Here is a 24,966-nt window from a genome sequence, read left to right as displayed (position 1 = left end):
ATAGTGTTGCTAAGTTCACAGCTGTTTTTTCTTATTAGTCGTGATCTCTTTAGGGAAGACTTACTGAGAGGAAATCAGTCATATGTCTTCTCTCCAAAAACCTGTGAGCCATTCTAAGCAACTTCTCAGTTCCCGGTTTCCTAACGTGAGTAAGAAATGACTGGAAACCTTCACCTCTATCAACAGACAGTACCTTTCAAAGAAAGAAAAATACAGTCTGTTGTGTTGCCCTTTAGCTTCCAAGAACAGTGATGGTTCACCAAGGAAAGCTTTTTACTCAGCTCCGCTGGGTCTCTTCCTATCTTAGCAGAGAGCTGGGTTGACTCTGTCTGGGAGAGTCCTACATTTGGGGAAAGATCACGTGACAAAATTAGAACGAGACCAAGCAGCAGGGTTAATATTTGGTGGACTGAAACTTGTTCTCTTCATGAGCAATCAACCATGAATAAATCGACGATTAGAACATCCGATCTGAATACGTACAGAAGTGCCTTGAGCATAAGCTATCATAAAAGTGTCATGTTCACATATTTGTGTGAGTCATTTGTGGTTAATTAATAAAAGGATGTTTGGAGCACTTTGTGGGCTCCCTGCTCATGTCACGCAAGTCGATTTGCTCCTCAAGACAGAGCTACATACACAGGGTATTTGGGGGAAATCCTACCATGTCTTTGTTCAATAAAACTGAATTAACTAATATCTTCACTATTTTTAATAAACACAGAAAACCTATTACTATTTTTAATAAACACAAAAAACCTATTACCTTAAAAATTTGGTTTCTCATATGTTACTTTGAAATAAATTCCAAAATGGATTAATAACAAAAAATAAAATTATAAAAACTCTAAAGAAAAATATAGGTGAATATTTATATGACTCTTTGTTTTTGTCTTTAACAACTTTTATGTTGGTGTTTCAAGCAAAACTGAAACAGAAAGATTTCCACTCTAACATCCTGTTGTGACACGAATCAGGAAAAAAAATGTGGTTTCTTTTTCCCTTTTTAGCCAAGAATTAGAAAGTTGGAATGCTCAAGTCTTACAAAACCCAGAGCGTGTACTTGGCTTGTGAGATTAGAGTTCTCTAGGCAGGGCCAGCTTCGCAAGCAGATGACCTTGTGTATTTGCAAAAGACCCCGCACTCAGAAGGACCCATACTTGATCTGATGTTCGGCTGTCCTGTCCTGAAATTCAAACCAGGGACCTCTCATTTGCATTTTGCACCAGGCCTCATAAATTATACAGCTGGGGCTGGTGGTGGGCTCTGGAGATACAATAGTTCATTGTAATCCAGTGTAGCAAATGCTTCAGCTTCAAAGAATTAAACACACAGGGGGAGCACTTAACCCTCAGGGCTTAGTGAGGGTTAGCCAGTGATGCCAGGGGTGGGGCTGGGGAGACTGGTGGAGGGAGAGAGGTGGAAAGGAAGGGTTTTCTGGGTAGAAAGTGGAAAGTGCAGAGCCCCAGAGGAAAGACAGAGCATGGGATAGTCAGGAAACTATGACTAGTTCAGTCGGGATGGAGTCAAGGGTTGTCCTCAGAGGAATGGCGAAGGATGAGGAGGAGAGTGGCTAAATTAGGAAGCTCCTTGTATTGCTTTGTGGGGCTGCCATAACCAAGGACCACAGGCTGGGGCGTAAACAACAGAAATTTACTTCTCACAGTTCTGGGCTGGAAGTCTGAGATCCAGGTGTCAGCAGGGTTGGTTCCTCCTGAGACCTCTCTCCTTGGCTTGCAGACAGCCGCCTCCTCACTGTGTCCTCACGTGGCCTTTCCTCTGTGCATGTGTGCCACGGTATCTCTTCCTCTTCTCATAAGGGCACCAGTCCTATCGGATTAGGGCCCCACCCCATGACCTCATTTAACCTTAATTACCTCCTTAGAGACCCTATGTCCCAATACAGTCTCATCTGAGCTCCTGGGGGTGAGGACTTTGACATATGACTTTGGTGGGGGGGCAACTCAGTTCATGACACACCTTGTTCATCTTTATCCTAAAGGCAAAGGGAAACCGCCCAAGCTCATCTCAAGGCTCAGGTGTTCTACCTGGGCACGCAGCAGGACCACATGTTCAGGCTCCCTGCAGTCAGGTGTGGACGTGAGGTTGAGTCTCCCTGGCAGGAGCAGGTGGACGTGATGCTGTTTCCACGCACCACCCTGCATGCTCCTTCTTCTGCAGCGTCCTTGGAAGGTGGGTGTTGACTGTGCCAGAATCTAGGTCTCTGAACCACCACCTGAACAACACCTCCATGACTTTACAGTGGGCGAGAGATAGTTTCTACTGTGTTTAGCTATAGAGACTGCGGGTTTAGGTTGTAGCAGCCGGAATTACCCAGATTTACTGTGGGCAAGACCTCCCTGCCAATCGGGAGAAGAATGGGTTGAAGAAAAGGAGGACGAGAAGGGAGGCCGCTGCAGGAGGCCGCTGCAGGAGTCCGCCCGCCGAGCAAGGATGGCAGCCTGTCCGCAGCTTCAAAATCTGCAGCCGGGGTGACAGAGGGGAGAAGGAGCCCTGTGTCTGGCCTGGTAGCCAGAGGGGGGTTGCCTTGCCCTTCAGGTCACTCCAGTTGGTACCTAACAAGGAGCACCAGGCACCAGTGCCCGGGATGCAGACTTGATGGCGTGAACCCCACTGCTGCTCTCGTGGATCTTACGGTCCCAGAGCTGAAAACAAAAGAGGGTTGGGAAGCTAGGCGATGATGTCCCCTTTGCATGAGCTGAGACAGAAGCGCTTGTCGGGGTGTCCAAATGGAGGATGAGGTGGGCACCTGGAGATGTGGGAGCTCAGGAGACAGACCTGAGCTCAACGCGTCAGCTCTGGGCGGGCAGGTAGACCAGAGACGTGAACCACGTCAGCTCGGGAGGGGGAGGCTGGGAGAAGGCCAGGCCAGCCCTGCGAGGAGCAGCGACACTTGAAGCCTGGACAGAGGACGGCGCCTGACGTGGGACCAAGCAGGAGACGGTAGGAAGGTGCAAGGATGATCAGGGCCCCTTGGAGGAGGAAGCCACCAACAGTATCAAATGTTGCCCAGGAATCAAGTGCCTCTTGAATTTAGGAACAAGGAGGGTGGTGGTGACCATTTGCGCAGCTCGAGCTGGCAGTGGAAAGAGGCCGTGTACTCAGGTGCTCTGTGGATGCTTCTTGTGACCAGGCTGCAGTCTGCGGGGGAAGGTGGGTACCAATCTCACACTTCATTCACATTAACTCCCAGATGGATCAAAATTTTAACTTGAAAACAAATCATTAAAATATTGGAGGGAAGGAGACTTTCTAAGCATTCATAAAACCTGGAAACTAAGAGACTGATACATTTAACCACGTATGAACTTTTAAGATTTTTAACATGGTGAAAACACCATGTAAAATAAAAGACAAACTAGGGACATACTGAAAACTCATTTCCTAGACAAAAGGTGAGTTTCGTTCATATATAAAATGCTCCTACTCATTCACGTAACCCTAGGGAATATATGGGTGAAGGATATGAAGTCAGTTCACAGAACAGGGAATGAGAAACGGCTCTGAAAAATAAGGAAAAAATGGAAATAAACCTTACTCATGAAAAGAGAAAGGTCAATGTTTGACTGGCATTCTTGTTAAAAACTCTTATAAAAACCAAGGATAAAAGGATATTTTTAAAACCATTTATGTAGATTTTATTTCAATTTCAGTACCTTGTCACTCAGTATTACACAAATGGTTGTATTCTGGAGATCTTGTTTAAATTATGTGCAGATTACAGAATTATATTTTCGTTTTTTAAATTTAATTTAATGTTTTTAATTTATTTATTTTGGCTGCGTTGGGTCTTCGTTGCTGTGCGTGGGCTTTCTCTAGTTGTGGCGAGCGGGAGCTACTCTTCGTTGTGGTGCGCGGGCTTCACTTTGCGGTGGCTTCTCTTGTTGCGGAGCATGGGCTCTAGGCACAAGGGCTTCACTAGTTGTGGCACGTGGGCTCAGTAGTTGTGGCTCGTGGGCACTAGAGTGCAGGCTCAGTAGTTGTGGCACACGGGCTTAGTTGCTCCACAGCATGTGGGATCTTCCCGGACCAGGTCTCGTCCCCTGCATTGGCAGGCGGATTCTTAACCACTGCGCCACCAGGGAAGTCCCCAGAATTATATTTTCTTAGTTAAAAATTTAAATAAATGGACATATAGAGAGTAAAAAAAAATCTAAGTTTTCCTCTGATACCCACTACTCCAATCTATCCCAGAGATAACCACTGTTAGCAGTAAAGATGTAGCCCCTTAAACTTTTTCTTATGGATTCACATATATAAATTCACATGTACACATACGGGTTTTGTTCACAAAAAATGACATCATACTATACACATTGTATTGCAAAATACATTTTTCACTTAATTTGTTTTCATGATCTTTTTCAGGAACTGCATACACATAACAGGGAAGAGCCAAATCTGACTACATGTTGGATCTGTTTCTTTTACTTTAACCTTTGCTTTCCGTTGCTTTTGTTCACCAAAAGGATACTGTCTATACTTAATGGCCTGCCTTGGGGAACCCTGCTCCTCCGCCTGAATATTAAACCAAAGTGGTTCAAAGGACCCCTGAAACACCCCAAAGAGAGATATTAACTAATTAGGTTCACTTGGTATGTTGAATTACACGGGAAGTGTTGTCAAATAAGTAATAAATCTTCTTAGGTTATATTGTATGGCAAATGGTACAGGTATTCTAGGGATTATATGGAGTTCCTAAAATTTGATACGTCCTGGTAAAATGTTATTAGTCATAATTCTAGCTATTGTCTGAAAAGTGTTGCATGTCACAGCAGTAACCAAGTTACTTTGTCAGTTGCATTGTAATCAGATTTAAACATGCTTCTTAAGTCTTTCGCCATTATAGACAGTTATGGTTTCATTCTGATGCCTTTGCAAAAATGTTTCCTCTTCAGGAAGTTTTATAGAAGGGACCTTTGGATAAATATAAGTTTCTGGCTTTCAGACCATAATGCTGAACTGGGTAAGAAATTGAAGAATTCTAATGGGAAAACTGATGGCTTCATAAAGCTGTTTTAAAAAAAGGATTGGGCTTCCCTGGTGGCACAGTGGTTGAGAATCTGCCTGCCAATGCAGGGGACACGGGTTCCAGCCCTTGTCTGGGAAGATCCCACATGCCGCGGAGCGACTGGGCCCGTGAGCCACAATTACTGAGCCTGCGCGTCTGGAGCCTGTGCTCCGCAACAAGAGAGGCCGCGATAGTGAGAGGCCTGCGCACCGCGATGAAGAGTGGCCCCCGCTCTCCGCAACTGGAGAAAGCCCTCACACAGAAACGAAGACCCAACACAGCCATAAATAAATAAATAAATAAAATATTAAAAAAAAAAAAAAAAAAAGGATTAGTTACATAGGACTGAGTAAACTGGTGAATATGGTTATAATTTTTATAGTTTCTATCTGAAAAATGACTGGTGTCAATCTGTTTTCCAGGTGTAAGGAAAACCTTCCCCTTAAACTAATTATGACATAGAGTAATTTGGTAAATTATACCTTCATAAGCAGAATTGAAACATGTATCTTTTTCTCTCTACTTGGTTGATCCTGCCTGTAGCATATGCTTGTCTCAAAGATTAAGCCATGCATGTTTAAGTACGCACGCCCAGCACAGGGAAACTGCAGATGGCTCATTAAATCAGTTATGGTACCTCTGCTTGCTATTGCAACTGGATTATACTAATCATTGTTCTTTGTTTCCAAATTGTTTGCGCTTTGTGTCTCCCTGCTGCACTATGTCTTTGTCAGTGTTACTAGCTGCATTACTTATATATCCTGTCTATTTCATAAGATCGTTGTCTCTTGCAGTCCCCAGTGTGTAACCGGGCCTCCAACAAAACTTCTATGGCTAAACATCTTGAGGAAATAGATCACATTTATAACATAAAATAATTGTAATAGTGTCATTCTAGGTATGGGAAGAAGCAACAAGGGAAAATGTCTCCTGGATCATAATTAGAGGATCCGGAGAATCTTTAATTATCCATAGGGTCTAATCCAAAAACTAGCACCTGGAGTGACATACCAAGGATTTTCACCTGATCTGGGATAAGTCTCCCAGTGCCGTGGGACAAAGTGTGATCGTGAAATGTCTCCCAAATATCGGTCAAAATCCTGACCGAGAGGGGAGGATCTGAGAAATGGAATATTTCTGGCCACATCAGTCATTAGCGATTGCAGCCCTCCAACGTGGGCCAGTGAGCCCTGAGGAAACTCAGGATATGAGAATACAGGATACAGGCTCCAGAGAGCTGAGGTGCGTTACCAAGGGGGTGATTTCAGTGAGCCCAGACGCTTGCATTTTCCCATACACAGAAAAACGCTACATTCCTTGAGATGCTGCCTCCGGGGCTTGAAGCCCTCAAAATTCCCACCGAATAAATCGTAACTCTCAACTTTTAGGTTGTGAATTGTTTGTTTTAAGTCTGAGAGAAACAGAGAGGAACAACAAAAAAAAACCCAACGTTTGGAACACTGGCACTGATGGCGGACACTCCCAGAAAGATCCACCTGATGAAGCAATTAGAACGGTCGTCACTCCTTTTTCCACAAGATTATGGAATAGACACTGACAGTGGGGAATTGTAACAGGGAAGAGCCAAATCTGACTACAAGTTGGATCTGTTTCTTTTACTTTAACCTTTGCTTCCCGTTGCTTTTGTTCACCAAAAGGATACTGTCTATACATAATGGCCTGCCTCGGGGAACCCTGCCCCTCCGCCTGAATGTTAAACCAAAGTGCCTTTGTTCAGGGAAACATCCAGACCCTGTCTGCCTGTGAATGGCTGCAAGAAAGAAGAAATTAACACATCCTCTCCCCGAGGCTGGCCATTCCAGGGGATATTTGCAAAACTTATGGCCTTTTTACTTTACTTCCTCATCTCCCCCTCTCTGTGCTATAAAAGAAACTGGCATCCAGACCCCGATAAGATGGTTTTTTGGAGACACTCATCTGCCGTCTTCTCAGTCTGCTAGCTTTCCGAATAAAGTTTTATTCCTTCCTTCAACACCTCGTCTTCCTGTTGTGCGGCAAGTAGAGGGAGCTTGTCTCGGTGACATATAGACCAATCACATTTTTTTTTTAATTTCCTGCATCATATTCCATTATATAAATGAATTACATTCTTCTATGGAGAAAAAAATTAAAATTAGATTAATTCCATTTCATTGTCTTCCTTTCCTCTCCCATCCTTCCTCCTTCCCCCTCCCCTTCTTTCATTTCTTTTTCTTTCCTTTTTTGCTATTAAAAAATGTTAACTGTATACTTAGAAATGATTAATATAATAAATTTTATATTATGTGTGTTTTTACCACAATTAAAAATAATAATTTAAAAACCCTGTAGATCTGAATTTTTTAAATAATGCTGAAGAAAAAAACCTGGAACATATCTGAGCACGTGTGCAAATGCTTCTGTACAACAGATAATCTAAAAGTGAGAGTGCTGGTCCCAAGGGAACATTCATCTGCAATTGAAAGACTTCCAGAAAGTCTTGTTAACTTCCCTCCAAAAAGCCTAATTTATACCACACTTCTTCATAGTCTGACGGGCACTGGGAATTACCAAGCTCTAAATTATAACAAAGGGCAGCACAAGGGTGCTTATGGTGATTGCACACTCTGTCTCAGAATTTCTGGGTAGTGCAAAAAAGACCAAGACAAAACAAGACAAAAAACAAATCCTAAAAACAGGAACCAGGAGTGCAACAAGGAGAACGATGTTCTCCCTCCTAAGGTCATTCGCCTCTTGCATAACCACAGAGCAGAAAACCCAACGGAATGTACTGAAAACTCTTAAATGACTAAGAGTTCACCAATTTGGCCATATATACAATAAATGCTGTGCTATAATAAGAAATATTTATTGGTCTCTGCCCCCAGATCCTGACACAGAGCTCTTAAATCCCTTGGCACTTCCTGGGTGACAGGAACATCACTTGTTCTAAGGAGGCCAATCCTGGTGGCTCCCGGATGGCTGCAGGGTGGGGCTGGTCTCCAGAAAGACCCAACCGTGATTAGATGCTTGGACTTTCAGTCCCATCCCCCAGGCTCCAGGGAGGGGAGGGGAGCTACAAATTAATAATCGATCGTGCTCCATGAAAATTCCTAAGTGACGGCTTCTGAGAGCTCCCAGGATGCTGAACACGTGGAGGAACTGGGAGGGTGGGACACCTGGAGATAGCATGGAAGCCCCGCCCCTTCCCACGTACCTTGTATACTTGTCTCTTCATCTGGCTGTTCCTGAGTTGTATCCTTTATAAGAAACCAACTGGTAATAGGAAATAATGCATTTTCCTCAGTTCTGAGAGCCATTCTGGCAAATGTGAACCCAAGGAGGGGTTGTGGGAACCCCATTTATAGCCAGGGGCTCAGAACCACCTGGGACTTAAAATCGGCATCTGAAGGGGGGGCAGTCTTATGGGACTGAACACTTAAATTCTGGGGTCTGAGCAAACTCCAGGCAGTTAGTGATGGAACTGAGTTAAATTGTAGGATGCCCAGTGTCCCTGTAAATTAGAGAACTGCCAGGTGTGGGAAAAACCACACAACTGGTGTCAGAAGTGTGTTTAGTAGTAGTAGAGAGGAACAATGTATCTCTTTAATTGTATAAGCTTCAATTGTTTACTTATATTCCATCCATAACCAGGTGAGGAAAATGTTTACAACCGTTATAATTACAATAAAATTTAGAAGTAACCATAACAAAAAAAAAAAAAACCCAAACTGTGTGGGACTTAATATAAAAACATAAAACCTAGACAGAGACATACAATAAAGGATTTGAACAAATAGAGACCCCTCCTCTCGTTTTCCTGAGCAGAAGACTAAATATTGTATATAGATTAATTTACTCAAATAATTTTTATATGCTTAATGTCATACTAATCTCTCCAAAAAAAAATCCCAAAGTTAAAAAAAAATTATTTTGGGTATTGAAAAATTATTCTAAAGTTCACCTGGAAGAATAAAGATGAAAAAAACAGGTGGCTGGAGAAAACATATCATTTTACAAATAATGTTGAGAAATTGACTATTTGTAAATAAATCAAATTATATTTTCTCCTGAATGTCAACAACACAAAAACGAGTTACAGATAGATTAAACAGTTAAATCAATTTAAAAAGTAAAAACACAGAAGAAAAAATAGGTGACTAATTGGTTTCTCAATGGGAAAGTATTCTAAGACTGAAAGCAGAAAGCAGAGTCAAAATCACTAAAGAAAAACCTAGGTTTTACTACAGGAAAAAAAATTGTTCATTAATAAAACATCATAAGAAAATTTATGAAAAAGTTCTCACCAATAGTAAAAGAAATGCAATAGGTGCGTATCCTTGTATAATATATAATGTTGCAGATGTTTTTAATTTATGTAAAAGGAATTGGATTATATGCCTCCTTCTACCTCTTTTTTCACTCATCATCTATCCACCAGACTGAACGTACACCTAGCCTGCACTTTAGTTTCCGACTCCTACGTAGTTATTCCAAAGCGGGCCCCGCATTTTCATGATCTGTTCCCCTCTGACATGGGCGCTTACGTGGCTTCCAACTCCTGTTCTACACATGAGGCCACAGTGACGATCCCGGTCCCTTGGCCATGACATCACTGGGCCACAGACCCGGAAGGGGGCCACCCAGATCCTGAGACAGACGCCCACTGAGGACACTGACACATTACTTCCTCTGTGGGTGTCTCAGTTCCTGTTCCACAAGTGCTATTCCCCTACTTCCTGGCTTTCACCAGGTTGTGTCCAACTTTCTGACACCAATCATCCAATGCGCCTAGAGCAGTATCTCAAGGTATTTCATTTGTATTTCTCTGACTACGAATTTACTGCCTTATTCTCTTTGATTTGTAGGAGTTCTTTGTATACGCTGGTATCAATTCCTTGTCGATCTTTTAAAATTTTGTAATTGAATTTCATTTTTTTCTTCCAATTTTATTGGGATATAATTGACATACAGCACTGTGTAAGTTTAAGGGGTACAACATCATGATTTGACTTAACATACATCATGAAATGATTATCACGAGTTTAGTGGACACCCACGATCTCATATATTTTTCCTTGTGATGAGAACTCTTAGGATTTACCCCCTTAACAACTTTCATAGATAACATACAGAGTGTTAATGATATTTATCAGGTTGTACATCACACCCCCAGCACTTATTCATCTCATAACTGGAAGTATGTACTTTTGACGACCTTCCTCCAATTCTCCCTACCCCACACCCACCCTTACCTCTGGTGACCACAAATCTGATCTCTTTTTCTATGAGTTTGTTTTTTGAAGTATAATTGACCTACAACGCTATGGTAGTTCTTGGTACACAACATAGTGATTCGATATTTCTCTACATTTCAAAATGATCACCATGATAAGTCTAGTTACCGTTTGTCATGATACAAAGATATTACATTATGATTGATTATATTCCCCACACTGTACATTTCATGCCCATGACTTATTTTGTAACTGGAAGTTTGTACCTCTTAATCTGTCTCATCCATTTCTCTCTTCCCCCAACCCACCTCCCCTCTGGCAACCGCCTGTTACTTCTCTGTAGCTAAGATGCCGTTTCTATTTTATTACATTTGTTTATTTGTTTTGTTTTTTAGATTCCACATATAAGTAAAATCATATGGTATTTGTCCTTCTCTGACTGATTTCACTTAGCACAATACTTCTAGGTCCATCAATGTTGCTGCAAGTGGCAAGATTTCATTCTTTTTTATGGCTAATATTCCATTATATATATACATATATGTGTGTGTGTGTATATCACTTTTTTTTTTATGGATCTTTGAGTATAACTGCTTCACAATACTGTGTTAGTTTCTGTTGCACAACAAAGCAAATCAGCCATATGCATACACATGTCCCCATCTCTTCCCTCTTGCGTCTCCCTCCCTCCCACCCTCCCTATCTCACCCCTCTAGGTGTTCACAAAACACCGAGCTGATCTCCCTGTGCTGTGTGGCTGCTTCCCACTAGCTATCTATTTTACATTTGATAGTGTATGTATGTACGGGCCACTCTCTTGCTTCGTCCCAGCTTACCCTTCCCCCTCCCCGTTCCTCAAGTCCATTCTCTACATCTGCGTATTTATTCCTGCCCTGCCACTAGGTTCATCAGTACCTCTTTTTTTTTTAGATTCCATATATATGTGTAAGCATACGGTATTTTTCTCTTTCTGACTTACTTCATTCTGTATGACAGACTCTAGGTCCATCCACCTCACTACAAATAACTCCATTTCGTTTCTTTTTATGGCTGAGTGATATTCCATTGTACATATGTGCCACATCTTCTTTATCCATTCATCCGTTCGCTTGGGGGTTCTCCCCGTCTCCTTGGGCATCAGGGTCCCCCCAGCATCTGGCAAGCGCCCTAGTTGTGGGGAGACGCGAACTCTGCGTCCTCCCGTGCCACCATCTTGACTCCTCTAGACCACATCTTCTTCATCCATCTATCGATGGGCACTTAGGTTGCTTCCATATCTTGGCTGTTATGAACAATGCTGCAATGAACATAGGGGTACATGTATCTTTTTGAATTAGTGTTTTTGTTTTCTTTGAGAAAATACCCAGAAGTGGAATTGTTAATCATGTGGTAGTTCTACTTTTAATTTTTTTGAGGAACCTGATGCATTTCCCTGATGATTAGTGATGTTGAGCATCCTTTCATGTGTCTGTTGGCCGTCTGTACATCTTCTCTGGAAAAATATCTATTCAGGTTCTCTGTCCATTTTTCAGTCAGACTGTTTTTTGATGTTGAATTGTATGAGTTCTTTGTATATTTTGGATATTAACCCCTTATCAGATATACTGTTGGCAAATATAATTTTTATAGATATTTAATAATATTTTTATAATATTTTCTTTCAATTTGGCTATGGTGTTTCTTCAAAATTGAGTAATTTTTCACCTTATTAATTGTTTAGATATTACCTTTCCTTTTTGACTATTATCAACACTTTTTTCAATTCAAAAAGAGTTACAGGTACTGGGACAACAGGGTACCCCATATGCAAAAATATTAAGTTGGACCCCTACCTCATATCATAGATATCGAAATGGATTAACAATCTAAATATAAGAGCTAAAACCATAAAAGTCTTAGGAAAAAACATAGCTGTAGATCTTCATGACTTTGGATAGGGCAATAGATTCTTAGCTATGACACCAAAAGTATAAGCAACAAAAGAAAAAAATAAACTGAACTTCATTGAATTAAAAACTTTTGTGGATCAAAGGGCATTATCAAGAAAGGGAAAATATAACCTAAAGAATGGGAGAGAATACTTGCAAGTCACATATCTGATAAGGGTCTAGTATCCAGAATATATAAAGAACGCTTACCTTGACAACAAAAAGACAAACAACCCAGTGAAAAAATGAACAAAGGACTTGAACAAACTTTTCTCCAAAGAAGATATATACAAATGGTCAGTAAGCACGTGAAAAGATGCTCAACATTATTAGTCGTTAGGGAAATACAAATGAAAACTACATGAGATATCACTTCCCACTCACTGGGATGGCCATAATTTTTTTTTTAAAAAGAAAGAAAATAACAAGTATTGGCAAGGCTATGGAGAAATTGGAACCCTTATACAGTGCCAGTGGAAAGCAGCCACTGTGGAAAGAAGTTTGGTGGTTTCTCAAAAAGTTAAACATAGAATTACCATATGACCCAGCAATTTCCTCCTAGGTATTGTACCCAAAAGAATGAAAAACAAACATTCCAATAAATACATGTACATGCACATTCATAGCAGGATTACTCACAAATAGCCGAAGGGTGAAAACAAACCAAATGTCCATCAATGGATGGTTGGATAAACAAAACGTGCTCTATCCATACAATGCAATATTATTCAATCATAAAAAAGGATGAAGTGCTGACACCTGCTACAACATGGATGAACCCTGAGCACATTATGCGAGGCGAAAGAAGCCAGGCACAAAAGGAGTATATGGTATATATTATACTATTCAACTTACATGAAATTACCAGCACAGGTACATCCATGGAGATGGAAAGCAGATTGGTGTCTGCCGGGGGTTGGGAGGAGGAGGGAATGGGGAGTAACTGCTTAGTGGGTACAGGGTTTTCCATTGGGGTGATAAAATATTTTTGGAACTAGATCACCGTGGTGGTTGCACAACATTGTTAAAGGCCAATGCATTGTTCACTTTAAAATGGTAATTTTATGTTATGTGAATTTCACCTCGATAAAAAGAGTTCTTAAAAAAAACCCAATAAAATCGCTGATTTCTAATCCGTTTTTTTTTAAAGTCACAGAGCTCATCAAAGATCAAACTGCTTATCAGTGCACAACAAGTGGCACACTGATGTGTAAAACACAGTCCCGACCCCTGATGAACTTAGAGTCTAGCTGGAGAACGCAACTACCATAAGAGACAGGCCCTCCCTCGGTGCAGTGAGAGTTCAAAGACGCACGTCTGGTTACGCAGAAAAGGAAACATTTCTCGGAGAAGAAGACATTGGAGATGAGCTTTAACGGTTGAATGGAATTTTTACCGTTAGAGTTTGAGGTGCAGAAATATAGTAACACGAAGAAAGGTGTGATCCCTACAAGGGTCACATGGTAAGTTTAAGGGCATCACCGAGTCCAGCCTGGTTGTCCTCAAAGCTGCCTAATTCCGGCATGGGCACTAGCAGGCAGGTGCCAGGGGACCGTGACTCCACCCCTTTGCGGCCCCAGCACCTGATGCGGTATTTGGAACATTCGTGGTGACCAATGAATGTTAAAGAAAGAGAAAATGAAAATGAACATTAAAGAAACTTCCTAAAAAGCACAAGCACCACGAAATCTATAAAATGGTAGCGATAGGGAGTAGCATCTATTACTACTGAAATGGTCTAAGGCAAGTATGTGACCAGAGTTGAGAACACAGCGTAACTCGAGAGGATGGTACATGGAATGAGTGGGAAGTAAGTCTGGGACCACAGAGGAGCACTTTGCCTGCCGTCCTGTGGGGTTTGGGCTGCATCTCAAATACAGCAGGGAATCGTTAAGGTCTCCTGTCCCGCGATCCTGCTTAAGTAGCACAAACAAGTGGTCAGCAGGGGAAGAAGCGAGGGATTGTGCTGGCGGATCATTCAGCCGGGTGGGAGCCTGCCCAGGCCCATCCTCCGGGCGCTGTGGAGTGGGATTTGGGGACACAGAGAGGGAAAAGCGCCCACGCACGGTGAGTGCATCCCCTATGGGGAGGAAAGCCTGCCGCAGAAGAGAATGCTGCTGGCTTTGTTGTGCCTGATGAAGAAAAGAAAGGGGCGGTCGGCACAGAACCTGGGTCCAGACTCCAGGCAACACTCCACCACTGTCACGGCCAAAGCGGCCGCGGCCTCCGTGCCTTCCTCGTTCACCTCCACCAAACTCTTGTGCGCAAACCTGGACAGACACAGGTCGCTGTCGGCTGACATGGCCGAGAAGTCAGCCCTGCCCTGCTGGAAGGCGTCAACCACCCCCAGACCCTGCAGCACAGACCCCAGGTCATAAGCCTCTTCCAGTTTAAATCTCGGGAGGAAAACTTCCACTTCTGTGCTTTTCATGCAGTCTGGGTGGGTCCAGGCAAGGAATTTCTCAAAAGTGAGATGTTTTTCCACCTGAAAGACCAGAATTGCACTTTGTGATTCCTACTTCAGCACATGTCAGGCACCCCCGACCCTTTCTCCTCTCGCAGAAGGACCAGCGCCCCCGTCACCTGCCGGGACGGGTGTGAGATCTCGTACTGGCACTAGTTCACACTCGGCTTCCTTCCAAGCCGGGGGCTGGCGGGGAGGTGCCCAGGCAGCCCAGAGCCACCGGACCCCGGCTGCTCTCTCCTCAGCCACAGCTTGCAGGAGACAGACTTTCTCCTGACAATTCTCAAGGCCCAGCTGACGCTGCTTTTTTTGCTTTGAACTTTGATTATTTTTGAAGGCAACAAGACATTGCTGCTTAGAAAAGAGATGGGAAAGAAAGGGCTCTCGGTGTAGCCCGCCCCGAAGGGAGATCTCCCCCGAGGGCCCGTGTGCTTTCTGGAGAAGAGACCTCACAGGGAGAGGCCCGCGGCTGCAGCTCGGCCCACAGGACATGGGGACGCTGCCTGCCACCCAGCGCCCGGCCAGAATCTACTGGGCGGCGGTCGGCTCTCAGCCTAGGAATCCACGCCAGAAGAAGCGAGGCGGCTGGGGAGAGCCATCTTGGGAGTTTCTGGCTCTGCCCCTTGAGTGAGGCTCCTGCCTCGTCCCCTGCCCCCATGTTAGGTCATTCCCTGTCTCAGGTTCTGAACAGAGACGTGAAAATATAACGCTCATATCAATGATTATGATAATAACAGTGGATCCCATTTACACAGGGCTTATTATGGACCAGACGGTGTGCTATGCTTGTTACCTGAACTACCCCCATTTTACCCTCGTAATTAGGCTATCAGGCAGATGTTAGCCTTGTCCGCATGTGAGAAGACAAAGGCCGGGATGAGTGATGTGACAAGGTCACGTGGCGATAACGGGAGAAGTAGGTCTTGAATAACCGTTGCACCCAGAGCCCAAGAGCCTGAACACTGCCTGCTCCTGGCTGCCCGCATCCCAGCCTGAGAGGTGCACCCCAAAGGCGGAGGAGGGGCTTGACTTCTAGCCTAGAAGCAAGGACACGAGGGTGTCGCAGGGTTCAACTCACCGAGCTCAGAGCCACGTGGTCGTCAGGCAGCAGGATGACCATGCTCAGCTCCTCACCCGCGTAGGGCAGCTCGAGCACCTGGGCCTGCACCTCCTCGATGTGCGCGAGTCTAAACGTGCCTTCCTGAAACATCATCTGCACCAGCCTTTGCTCCTTCTGACGGGAGGAAACACATGAGCCCGGAATTAAAAGCAGATTCTTGAACGAGGCAACAAGACTCCAGAGTGTTTGCAGCACCCGGGATGGAAAAAGGATTTGTGCCCTAGTGAATATTTGCAGACTGCCCACCAGCATCTTTCTGTTCCTATCACAAGGCATCTGCCGTCAGCAGACAGGTGCTAGCCTGGGAAAGGAGATGCTTCCTTCAGCAAAATAAATGTGACGCTCTGCATTTTCCAGAAAAGGAAGTCAGATTTGCCACAGTTAAAATATGCCCAGCAAATATACCTAACCAAACGGTATAATCAAATGAAGTTAAATAGAAAATTATTCCTAATGAATTAGCAAAAGGTTTTATGATAAAGTGGGATGAAACCTATAGTTTCACAGCAATGTGGTCCAGAATGTAGACGGATGCACAGGCTTAGAAAGCAGCGTGGCAGCAAGTGGGAAGAGCCACATGGGTCTTCACGCACTTAAATCCGATTGTCTCAATTCTGATACGCTAATTTGAGGAAATAACTTTTTTTAAACACAGAAATGTTATATGCATGCAGAAGTTAACTGAAATACTACACTGATTAAATTCATTTTAAAAAGTTGACACAGGTCACCTATTATAAAAATTAAGATAGTTTCTAAAATCCATGCCCGAAAAGTTGTTCTCCCCCTTCCCCCTTTGCAATTGGAAGGCTGATTATTTAAAGTACACCTTATTCTAAGAAAAGGGTTTTACTCCTATTAATTTCCTAATTGCATTAAAATCGTATTTTGTTTTAGGGGCTGAGGGGTTTGGCAAACTATTTTAATGCCTGCCTAAATCGAAGTTACACCTCAATGTCAAGACTAAGGTCTTTGTCAGTTTTAATATTAGAAAGCTATAAATACTTAATTTATAATGAGAAATTAATGAGCAGCAAATCAAGTCTATATTTATTCGCATTTTTTAAATACCTGATTAAAGAAATATGTTTTCACGTTCTCTCCCTCTGTCCCCTCCCCCCGTCACACACATATCACACACTTCCTTAACACCTGTGGGCTGTTTAAAAAAAATTTTTTTTTTTTTTGCTTTCTATCTGAGCAACTTGGGCTTAAAAGAAAACCTTGAGTTTCCTGAAATGAATGTATGATGGACACATTCATACAGCAATGACTGGATAAGAAATTATCAAGGCAGTAGGAGCAGTAATAAAATGCAAAAAAGTACTGGCAGAAAGTGTTTTTTATACCTTCAGTTCTTATCTACTGAGTTTAAAATTTCATTCAGAAATGTTAAGTTTCAAATTATTTTTAACCAATCGATTTATATTTTTACAAAGTTAATTTTTCCATTCAATTTCTTCATCAAATTCTCATGATGTTCAAAAGCTTCCCCCACCCGGTTTACTCTAAAAGGCATCTCCCTTGTGTACGCTTCGTTGAATTGCTCATTCCACCTTCCTTTGAAGTAGACTGTGTTGATGAGAACCAGCCTGGTCTGCGCATCAATTGAGTTACCCGGCAACAACTCTGGAATTTTACCTTCAGGGAAAAGTAGAGAATACAAAGCATGAGGAATCAACCATGATAAGGCTTATTGGAACATCCTTGATGATTAGTCTAGAACCAAACATTCTTTTTTCAAATTTGCTGAGTTTGGATTGGTATATACAGAAATCACACACACGGGTGGTATTTATTATCACTGGTACTTCGGGATATCTGCAAAGTCAGTGACGTGAACCACCTCCCCGTCACTCAAGGAAAACTCTGCTCCAGGTGGGAGAACAAGACAAACAGAAAATAAGGGATGGGCTGGAGAGGCTACGGTCACCTCATGTGGTCAAATGCCCCAAAGCTACGTCCAGGGCAAACATTCCACGACTGCCCGTGGACACGGCACAGGCAGACACAACGAATGGCTCAAAGGGGAAATCACCAGCAATGGACAGCGTGAGTGCACTGATGAACTTCTGGAAGCCTCCAGAAAACATCTCACTATTTGATCCTCCAGACATTCTCAGAAAAGGTCAGGTGGTAAGTGAAAGGTACTCCCTTCTTCTCCTGGAGCTGAAGTCATACCTTTGCAATGAACTAAGAGCATCCCTGCTAATTCACTGCCGCCAGAGGAACAGGGGAGATGACTGCTAAGTCTTCAAGGAAAGACAACCTCTTGTTCTTTACTTGTTAATAAATGGCTCTCGCTTATTAACGGAAATAGCATCGTTCCTAGTGGTACCAAGTGTAGTTGGTGCAGAGGGGCCTGTGTGGGTCCAGCATCACACAGGGATCATGGGGGCCAAGACCAGAACATGCCACCCTCTGAAACAGAAACGAATAAGGCCCCACTCCCCCCAAAACAGTGATTTAAGTCTGCAGAATCCATCAGCCCCAAGAGAGGGTTTGCAGCTGGCCTACAAGTCTAGGTTTTTCACATCTAAGGATGGTAGTGCAGGCAAAAGACATGAAAGAAGCAGGAGGATAAGTAAGCGTAATGTGATAGAGGTCCACGTGGACTCTAGACGGAGGAGCCCAAGTGTAGGATCAGACCATCAGTTTCCTTCCTACAGAGATGCTGGATTCACCCAACACGTGAACATTACCGGCCAAGTGAAAGCATGTTTTGCTGTGAGTTATTAAACTGGAAACCTGGCCTATGAGTTTCTTTTCATATCAGTCACTCTGGTCCTGGGTGAATGGACAAAATGAAGTCTCTGTTGTTGAAAATCCCAGCATCTGATCAGAACCTCTGGGAGTCCATGAAGGTCCAGATATGCCATGAGGCCCAGCCAACCTGGCGCTGACCATGAAAGACTAGTGACATCAGAGGAGCAGGGAGCGGGGGAGGAGGAGGAGAGGGCGGGAGGGGGGATAACGTGTAATTCTGACCTTCAGTCTTTTTTGAGACCCAAGCGTTTATTTGTTTCCTGGACGGCTCTGCAGCTTTGGCAAAGGAGAGCTGCTCCAGCTCAGTGTGGTAGAACCAAAGACAGGCTTCCTTAAAGATCTTTGGAGGAAAGTGGTCAGTGAGGCTGTATTCCTAAATATAATGTCAGCAAGGTTCCAAAAACTCTGAACACTACATACTTTATATTAAAAAGACCAGACATCCCTTAAAAGTGATCATCCTAGTCTGCTAGATATTAAAAGATCAGTGTTTATAAATAGGTAAGTACTAAGCCATGAATAACCAGAAATGGATAAATGCATTTTAGAAGTAGTCAAATTTTAAATAATTCAAGGCATAGTTAGAGAATTATAAGTTTTTAAAATAATGTTCATAAGTTTCGGTTCTCTGAAGTCTTGCTCTCAGACTCTACATTTTGATTACAACTTTTATTGTTCTGTTGATTCAACTTACAGACAGAAATTCACAGGTCTTCTCTCCAAAGAGCCTGTTGGCCGTTCTGAGCAAGTACTGAGTGCCAGGCTTGTTCAGCTCTGTGAGAAGTGCCCGGAAATCCTCATGAATGTCTTTCTCTGTGTTTAAAGAAAGCACCTGTTAAGAAAAATAATTTTAAAATTATCAACATTGCTCTTCAGTCTCAACCAAAATTGTGAGCAAAATTTTTTCCCAAATACTTCACAAAATGTTCCTTTAAAAGGACATTATTTTTATTTTACGTGCAGATTTAATACATACCAGAGAAGCAACACCATGTGGCGGTAGGGGGAAGATACAGAGAGAAAGGCGGGGGGTGAGAGAGAAAACAGAACACATGTGGGTAAAAGAGGTGGCTTTTCTGCCTCAGTAGATCTCTCTTGTTTGAAGATGAATCACAGGAAAGAATGAAAAGGACAAGAATGGTTCAGAAAAGAAACTATTTTAAAATCTTGCATCCCAAGGAAAGTTTAAGTGTACCCTAAATGGAGGCAAACTTACCTCTAAAATTTACCCCCCAAAAAAAGGATGCAGTTAAAAGCATTAAAAATCACAGTGGGAAAGACAGCGCCTTCAGAGTCTGCCAGCTTACACAGAGTCCAAAGCTCGCTCTTCGAAAGCAACTCCCTTGATGTGACAAGCAGCAACATGGATTTCGCACACTGAGTGCCTGTTATTTTCCCGTTGAGCACGGGAGGGTGAGGACCGTTCCATGTCACACCTCGTAAAGTAACCAGACAACCTGGGGGCTCCCACATGAAGCTCCTATAAGGGTTCATCGGCTGGCCTAAAACATAGGAAAGTTCATCAAGAATAAAGAACACCCCTCTACACCGAAACCTTCACCCCCTCATACGTGATCTGGGAAATGATTACCATACTGAAACAGAAAGGCACCCTGACGGTGAAGGGGCTTGCGTGCAGGGTGGGAGCTCTGCCATGACGCCAGCCTTCTGGTTTCCTCTTGGGCACGTGTCTCTTGCCTGCTCTATAAAATCCCCTGGGGACAGGGACAGACTCATTTTGATGTTGCTGAATATTTGTTAAACTAAGCTAACTAGCGCCTATGCAGTCTGTACACGTAATAAGCACATGCCTTTTCAACCCCTTTGCATACTTCTGCTTATCCCCTAACTCAGCTGGAAGGCATGTTGGTATACCACTGACTTGAAACAGATATTAACCTACCCTTCTTACCAGTGAATCACTATAGTTACAAAGTCTCTTATTCTAAAAATGAGATAGATCTTAGCTGTTGAGATTTCAAACAATTTCGGTATCATATCCTAAACAAAGATAAAGTGCTAGGACAAAATTTTGATAGCCATATTCAGGTTATCAACTGGAAAAACTTTTCCCCCAAAAGATCTCAGTGAAGGAGACCTCAGCCCTGCCCTTTGCTTCTGGTTCCCCAGGCAGCCCCAGCTCCCGAGACAGCACGCGTGTGCACCAGGCGTCCATCCCATCCTCCTTCGGGCAGTTCTACAGAAGGAGGTCTGAAGTGGGGTGACAGAACATAACGATGGAAAAGAGTCCCTTCTCCAGGCTCACCTGGGCCAACTGGGCAGCAGTGTCTCCTTTTGCCCCCAGGAAGACCATGGCCAGGGCAGAGGAGATGCTCACGGGAGAATAAAACACGTTGCGTGAAGGGTCATCTTGACACAGTATCTTTAAAAGGCGGAGGGCAAAGGCACCATTTGCTTCAGAAAGAGTGTCCATGATGCTGGGTCTGGAGCCAGAGAGCGAAGAGAAAGGAGGCCACCTCAATAAACCCTGAATGCTGTTGACCTGACACGTGGCGATTTTAGAATTGTACTTTTTTTTTTCATCTTAAAGCTCAAAAATATTTTATGGAGGGAGATCCATTTCCTGTTGCTCTCCATCCAAAAAATAAGTCCAATGTTAAGGTAATTAGCTAAGTGTGGTACTGGCAGCAGGTCAAGCCAGCTTGAGAGCCTTGGGAAAATCAACAGAAATCACTCACAGGTGCACTAGCGCGCACACACACACACACACACATGCACGCACACACACAGCTCCTGGGAGCAGTGAAGTCCAATCCTTCCCCATCTGAAGAGGAGGACAGGCTCAGGGAGGAGGAAGGGGAGGAAACCCCAGATGAAAAACGTGTAGGTGCTCTGCCTGGTCCCCATAACACCACGTCTATTCTTGCATATATTTATGAAGACTCCGCGTAAGATTTTCAGTTATGACTCAGGCCATGGTCTCCCCATTTGCCAGCTGATACCTGAAAAATGTATGAGATGCTGAATTGTATCCAGACAGGCTGGAAACGGGTGTAAAATGGGCTGTGAGGCAAAGAACTTTCACCTACAGTGGCTGCTCAGTCTGGGGACGGCCCTCGGCTCCCTATGGCCAACCATTATCCCGTAACCCATAACCCAGCGCAGGGTGCCGCCGGCCCTTCCCGTTCTCCAGACCTCGGGTGACTCTTGTACACTGGAAATGGGGCCGAGGCAATGTGCATTGTTTTGTTCTGTTTTTTGTTTTTGGCTCAGAAACACGGATTTGGAAGCTTCCCTCATTCCTCCCAGCCAAAGCCTCCAGAGCAGACTGAGCATGACAGGGGAAACCAGTGCCTGGGGGACACCGGAGTGGAAAGGCAAGGAGGAAGGGGGGGGTCCAGGAGAGGACAGTCGGGGTGACGGGGTACAGCCAGCGAGAACGGGGAGGCTGTGTCTGTGAAGCAGGGAGGTCGGCGGTGTTCGCGCTGGTGGGCAGGTCGTCTGAAACTGGGGGAACATCTGAAACTGAACGAGGCACGGCCATCGTCCCCCAGCCCACATTTCTCCGGCCCACCTTGGAAATGAGACCCTCTCTCACCCAACCGCTGGCCTCAGGCCCCCTTCATCCCTCACACGCGTCACCAAGCCTTGCCCGCTGCCTCCGCGCCGCCGGTTGAGAGCCTCAGGACAGAACGGGTCCCCACTCTCCCCACATACACTCTGCGCAGAGGAAGGCGGCGTCCTGGCCCTCCACGCAGCTCGTAACCCGCCCACGGCCCTTGGGATCAGCTCAAGGCGCACTTGCCCTAAACGACCCGGCCTCCTGCCCCGGCCTCCGGAACCCCTGCAGCCCCTCCAAGCCACGTGTGAGCCTCCGAAAGCACTGTTTGCCCGACTCCGGTTAACGGCGCTCACCCTTCCCTCTCCACGCAAGCATCACGGCCTCGGGCGGCGTCTCAGTCCCCACCCTGCGCGACTCTCCCGGACCCTGCGCCCCGGACGCGCGCCCCGGCCCGAGCCGCACAGCCAGCGCTCCGGTAAACAGGCCGCCCCGCCCGCCCCGCGCTCTCCGGGAGCGGCCCCCACGCGCGCGCCGGCCCACCTGCCTCCTCTGCTCCGCGGGACCCCGACCGCCCGAGGCGCAGACCGGCAACTGCAGCGCCCCGTGCCGCCCACCGCCCAGGGCTTCCCGGCGCCGCGGGCGGGGCGCGGCCCGGGGGAACGGGTGGGCGGGGCCGGACCCCCAACCCCGCCCCCCCCAGCCCCGCGCCGCCGGGACGCACAGTCCCGCCGGGACCCGGACCGCGGGCACGGGGGCGGGGACGTCGGCGGAGACCCGCGAGGTTTTGGAAAGGAAATCGCGGCCGCTAGGCTGGCTCTGTGTCCAGTGAGAAGGGACACCGGGGGCGCGTGCAGAGGGGCGAAGAGGACCCGGACCCCTGGGTTCTTCCACTTCCAGGAAGCGGACACAGGTGCAGAGGCGCGCTCCTGCTGTAGCTGCGGAGGGCCTGGGGCTCTTTCCAGCGGGGCCTGCCCTACGTGATGGAAGATGCAGCCAGGACGCAGGACTCCTCCAGGGCCCGCCGCTCATCAGCGGACCCGAGCCCACTTGCAGAGGCCAGCGCCCCTGGGGTCCGAGCCCTTGCCCACCGCCGGGCTTGGGCTGTGGTGCCGACGTGTAAGCCGAGTGGCAGATCAGATACGGAGGGGCTCGGCCGGGGCCTCCGAGGGGGGCAGGCTTCCAGCGGGTCTCAGTGGGTCAGGGTCATCAGGGCCCACACTCCTCCCATGCCTCCTGTGTCAGCTTCACCCCAGGCCGGCGGCCAGAGGCCCCAGCCACCGGAAGCGTGTTGACAGGATGATATCTTTCTTTCTTTCTTTTTTTTTTCCTGTTAAAAGTGAAATTTATTACAATACAGTAAGTACAAGTGTTATTTAAAAAGCTGGTTAAAATTATAAAGTGTCTATATAATTTTTCTAATATAACACTTGAACAGTTCTATACGTACGTAGTAGTATACGTACGTAGTACACTGAAAACATAAAATCATGCACAAGGCTAAAATATCACTTTGCATATTATCCTTTTAGGTATCACTCCTGTCTTCTCCTGATTCCAGCATCATTCCAGAATATGAAGGGGTTACAAACCTCAAGGTTTCAGTGTTTTGAATGTATGTCAGTTATCACACATTAACAATGCTTTAAAATCATTGCTTATATTCTAATCACGTGGTTCTAGTTCCCATCTTTCCCTTTCTCCATAGGTCTTGGACAAAAAGTTGAGCTAGAAAACCTGTGATTACAGGACCCGGCATGACATGAATTCTCAATGATTCATTTAAAAGTGGCATGGGGCTTCCCTGGTGGCGCAGTGGTTGAGAATCTGCCTGCCAATGCAGGGGACACGGGTTCGAGCCCTGGTCTGGGAGGATCCCACATGCCGCGGAGTGGCTAGGCCCGTGCGCCACAACTGCTGAGCCTGCGCGTCTGGAGCCTGTGCTCCGCAACGAGAGAGGCTGCGAAAGTGAGAGGCCTGCGCACCGCGATGAAGAGTGGCCCCCGCTTGCCACAACTAGACAAAGCCCTCGCACAGAAACGAAGACCCAACACAGCCAAAACTAAATAAATAAATAAATAAATTTATTTTTAAAATAAATAAATAAAAGTGGCATAAAGTGTTATATATATATATATATATATTTTAAAAGTCCTACGGGACATGAAAGACAATAAGTACATCACATGTAAATAAGATTAAGCAGCTCACCCTCTGCTTGCTTACTTGGCTCCACGTCTCTACAGAAAGAAGAAGCCGAGCCATGAAGAAGATGGGGCCAATCAGAACTGCTGGGAGTGTGTGTGTTTTGGGGGGGCTGGTGAGCAGCATAGGAAAGGAACTGGAGAGAAATGTCAGATTATGAAGGGAAATTAAACAGCATTACTTATCCATTCTTCCGCATCCTGCTAAAGCAGGGGCCCATTCCAGCCCAGCCCCCCTCGCCTGCCTCCCAGTGGGGGACCTGTCCCCCCAGCACCGTGAAGGCAGCCACTGCCTTTCAGACAATGTGAAGCCATAGCTGTTCCCTACCGAGAACACTTCACAAATTTGAGGAACAGCCCTTAAAGTATAGGTTTGGACATTTCACAAATTCCAAGGACAAGTCTGAAGCAGGCCTCAACACGAGGAGCAGGGGAAACAGTTTTTACAAGCAGTTAACACCCGGAGAGGCTCAGGGGTTCAGCCAAGGGGAAGACAATGCTTCTTCCTTCATGACAGCGCTTCCCAGACTTTCACGTGCCTGTGATTCACTTGGCGTCTCATCAAAGTGTATTAGGTTGAGGGTGAGGCCCAGACTCTGCATTTGTAATAAGCTCCTATGGACCACTGAGGCACTCCAAGGACACCCACAAACGGCGGGCACAGCCTGGGTGGGGAGCCGTCCCGGGGTACGCGGGGAGGGCAGGACCACTCGGGT

General features: G+C 45.3%; 1 protein-coding gene across 4 annotated transcripts; it reads right to left on the bottom strand.

Annotated features, from left to right (window-relative positions):
• Nucleotides 1-10,959: 10,959 nt before the first annotated feature.
• Nucleotides 10,960-22,704, bottom strand: SERPINB9 (serpin family B member 9). 4 transcript variants are annotated; one of them, XM_057555615.1, is made up of 7 exons: nucleotides 22,590-22,704; nucleotides 20,793-20,970; nucleotides 19,221-19,358; nucleotides 18,749-18,866; nucleotides 17,259-17,401; nucleotides 15,719-15,874; nucleotides 10,960-14,661 (listed from the first exon to the last, which is right to left on the bottom strand). In XM_057555615.1, exons 2-7 carry the CDS (start codon nucleotides 20,958-20,960, stop codon nucleotides 14,257-14,259), a joined length of 1,128 nt encoding a protein of 375 aa, XP_057411598.1. In that variant the 5' UTR covers nucleotides 20,961-20,970; nucleotides 22,590-22,704; the 3' UTR covers nucleotides 10,960-14,256. The 4 variants fall into 4 exon arrangements, with proteins under 4 accessions (XP_057411598.1, XP_057411597.1, XP_007173951.2 ...); XM_057555614.1 differs by lacking the exon at nucleotides 22,590-22,704 and adding an exon at nucleotides 22,403-22,440; XM_007173889.3 differs by lacking the exons at nucleotides 17,259-17,401; nucleotides 18,749-18,866; nucleotides 22,590-22,704 and adding an exon at nucleotides 22,403-22,440.
• Nucleotides 22,705-24,966: the final 2,262 nt, after the last annotated feature.

The sequence above is a fragment of the Balaenoptera acutorostrata genome, chromosome 10, assembly GCF_949987535.1.
Source record: "Balaenoptera acutorostrata chromosome 10, mBalAcu1.1, whole genome shotgun sequence".
Classification (NCBI taxonomy): domain Eukaryota; kingdom Metazoa; phylum Chordata; class Mammalia; order Artiodactyla; family Balaenopteridae; genus Balaenoptera; species Balaenoptera acutorostrata.
This window is presented reverse-complemented; position numbering and strand designations above follow the sequence as displayed.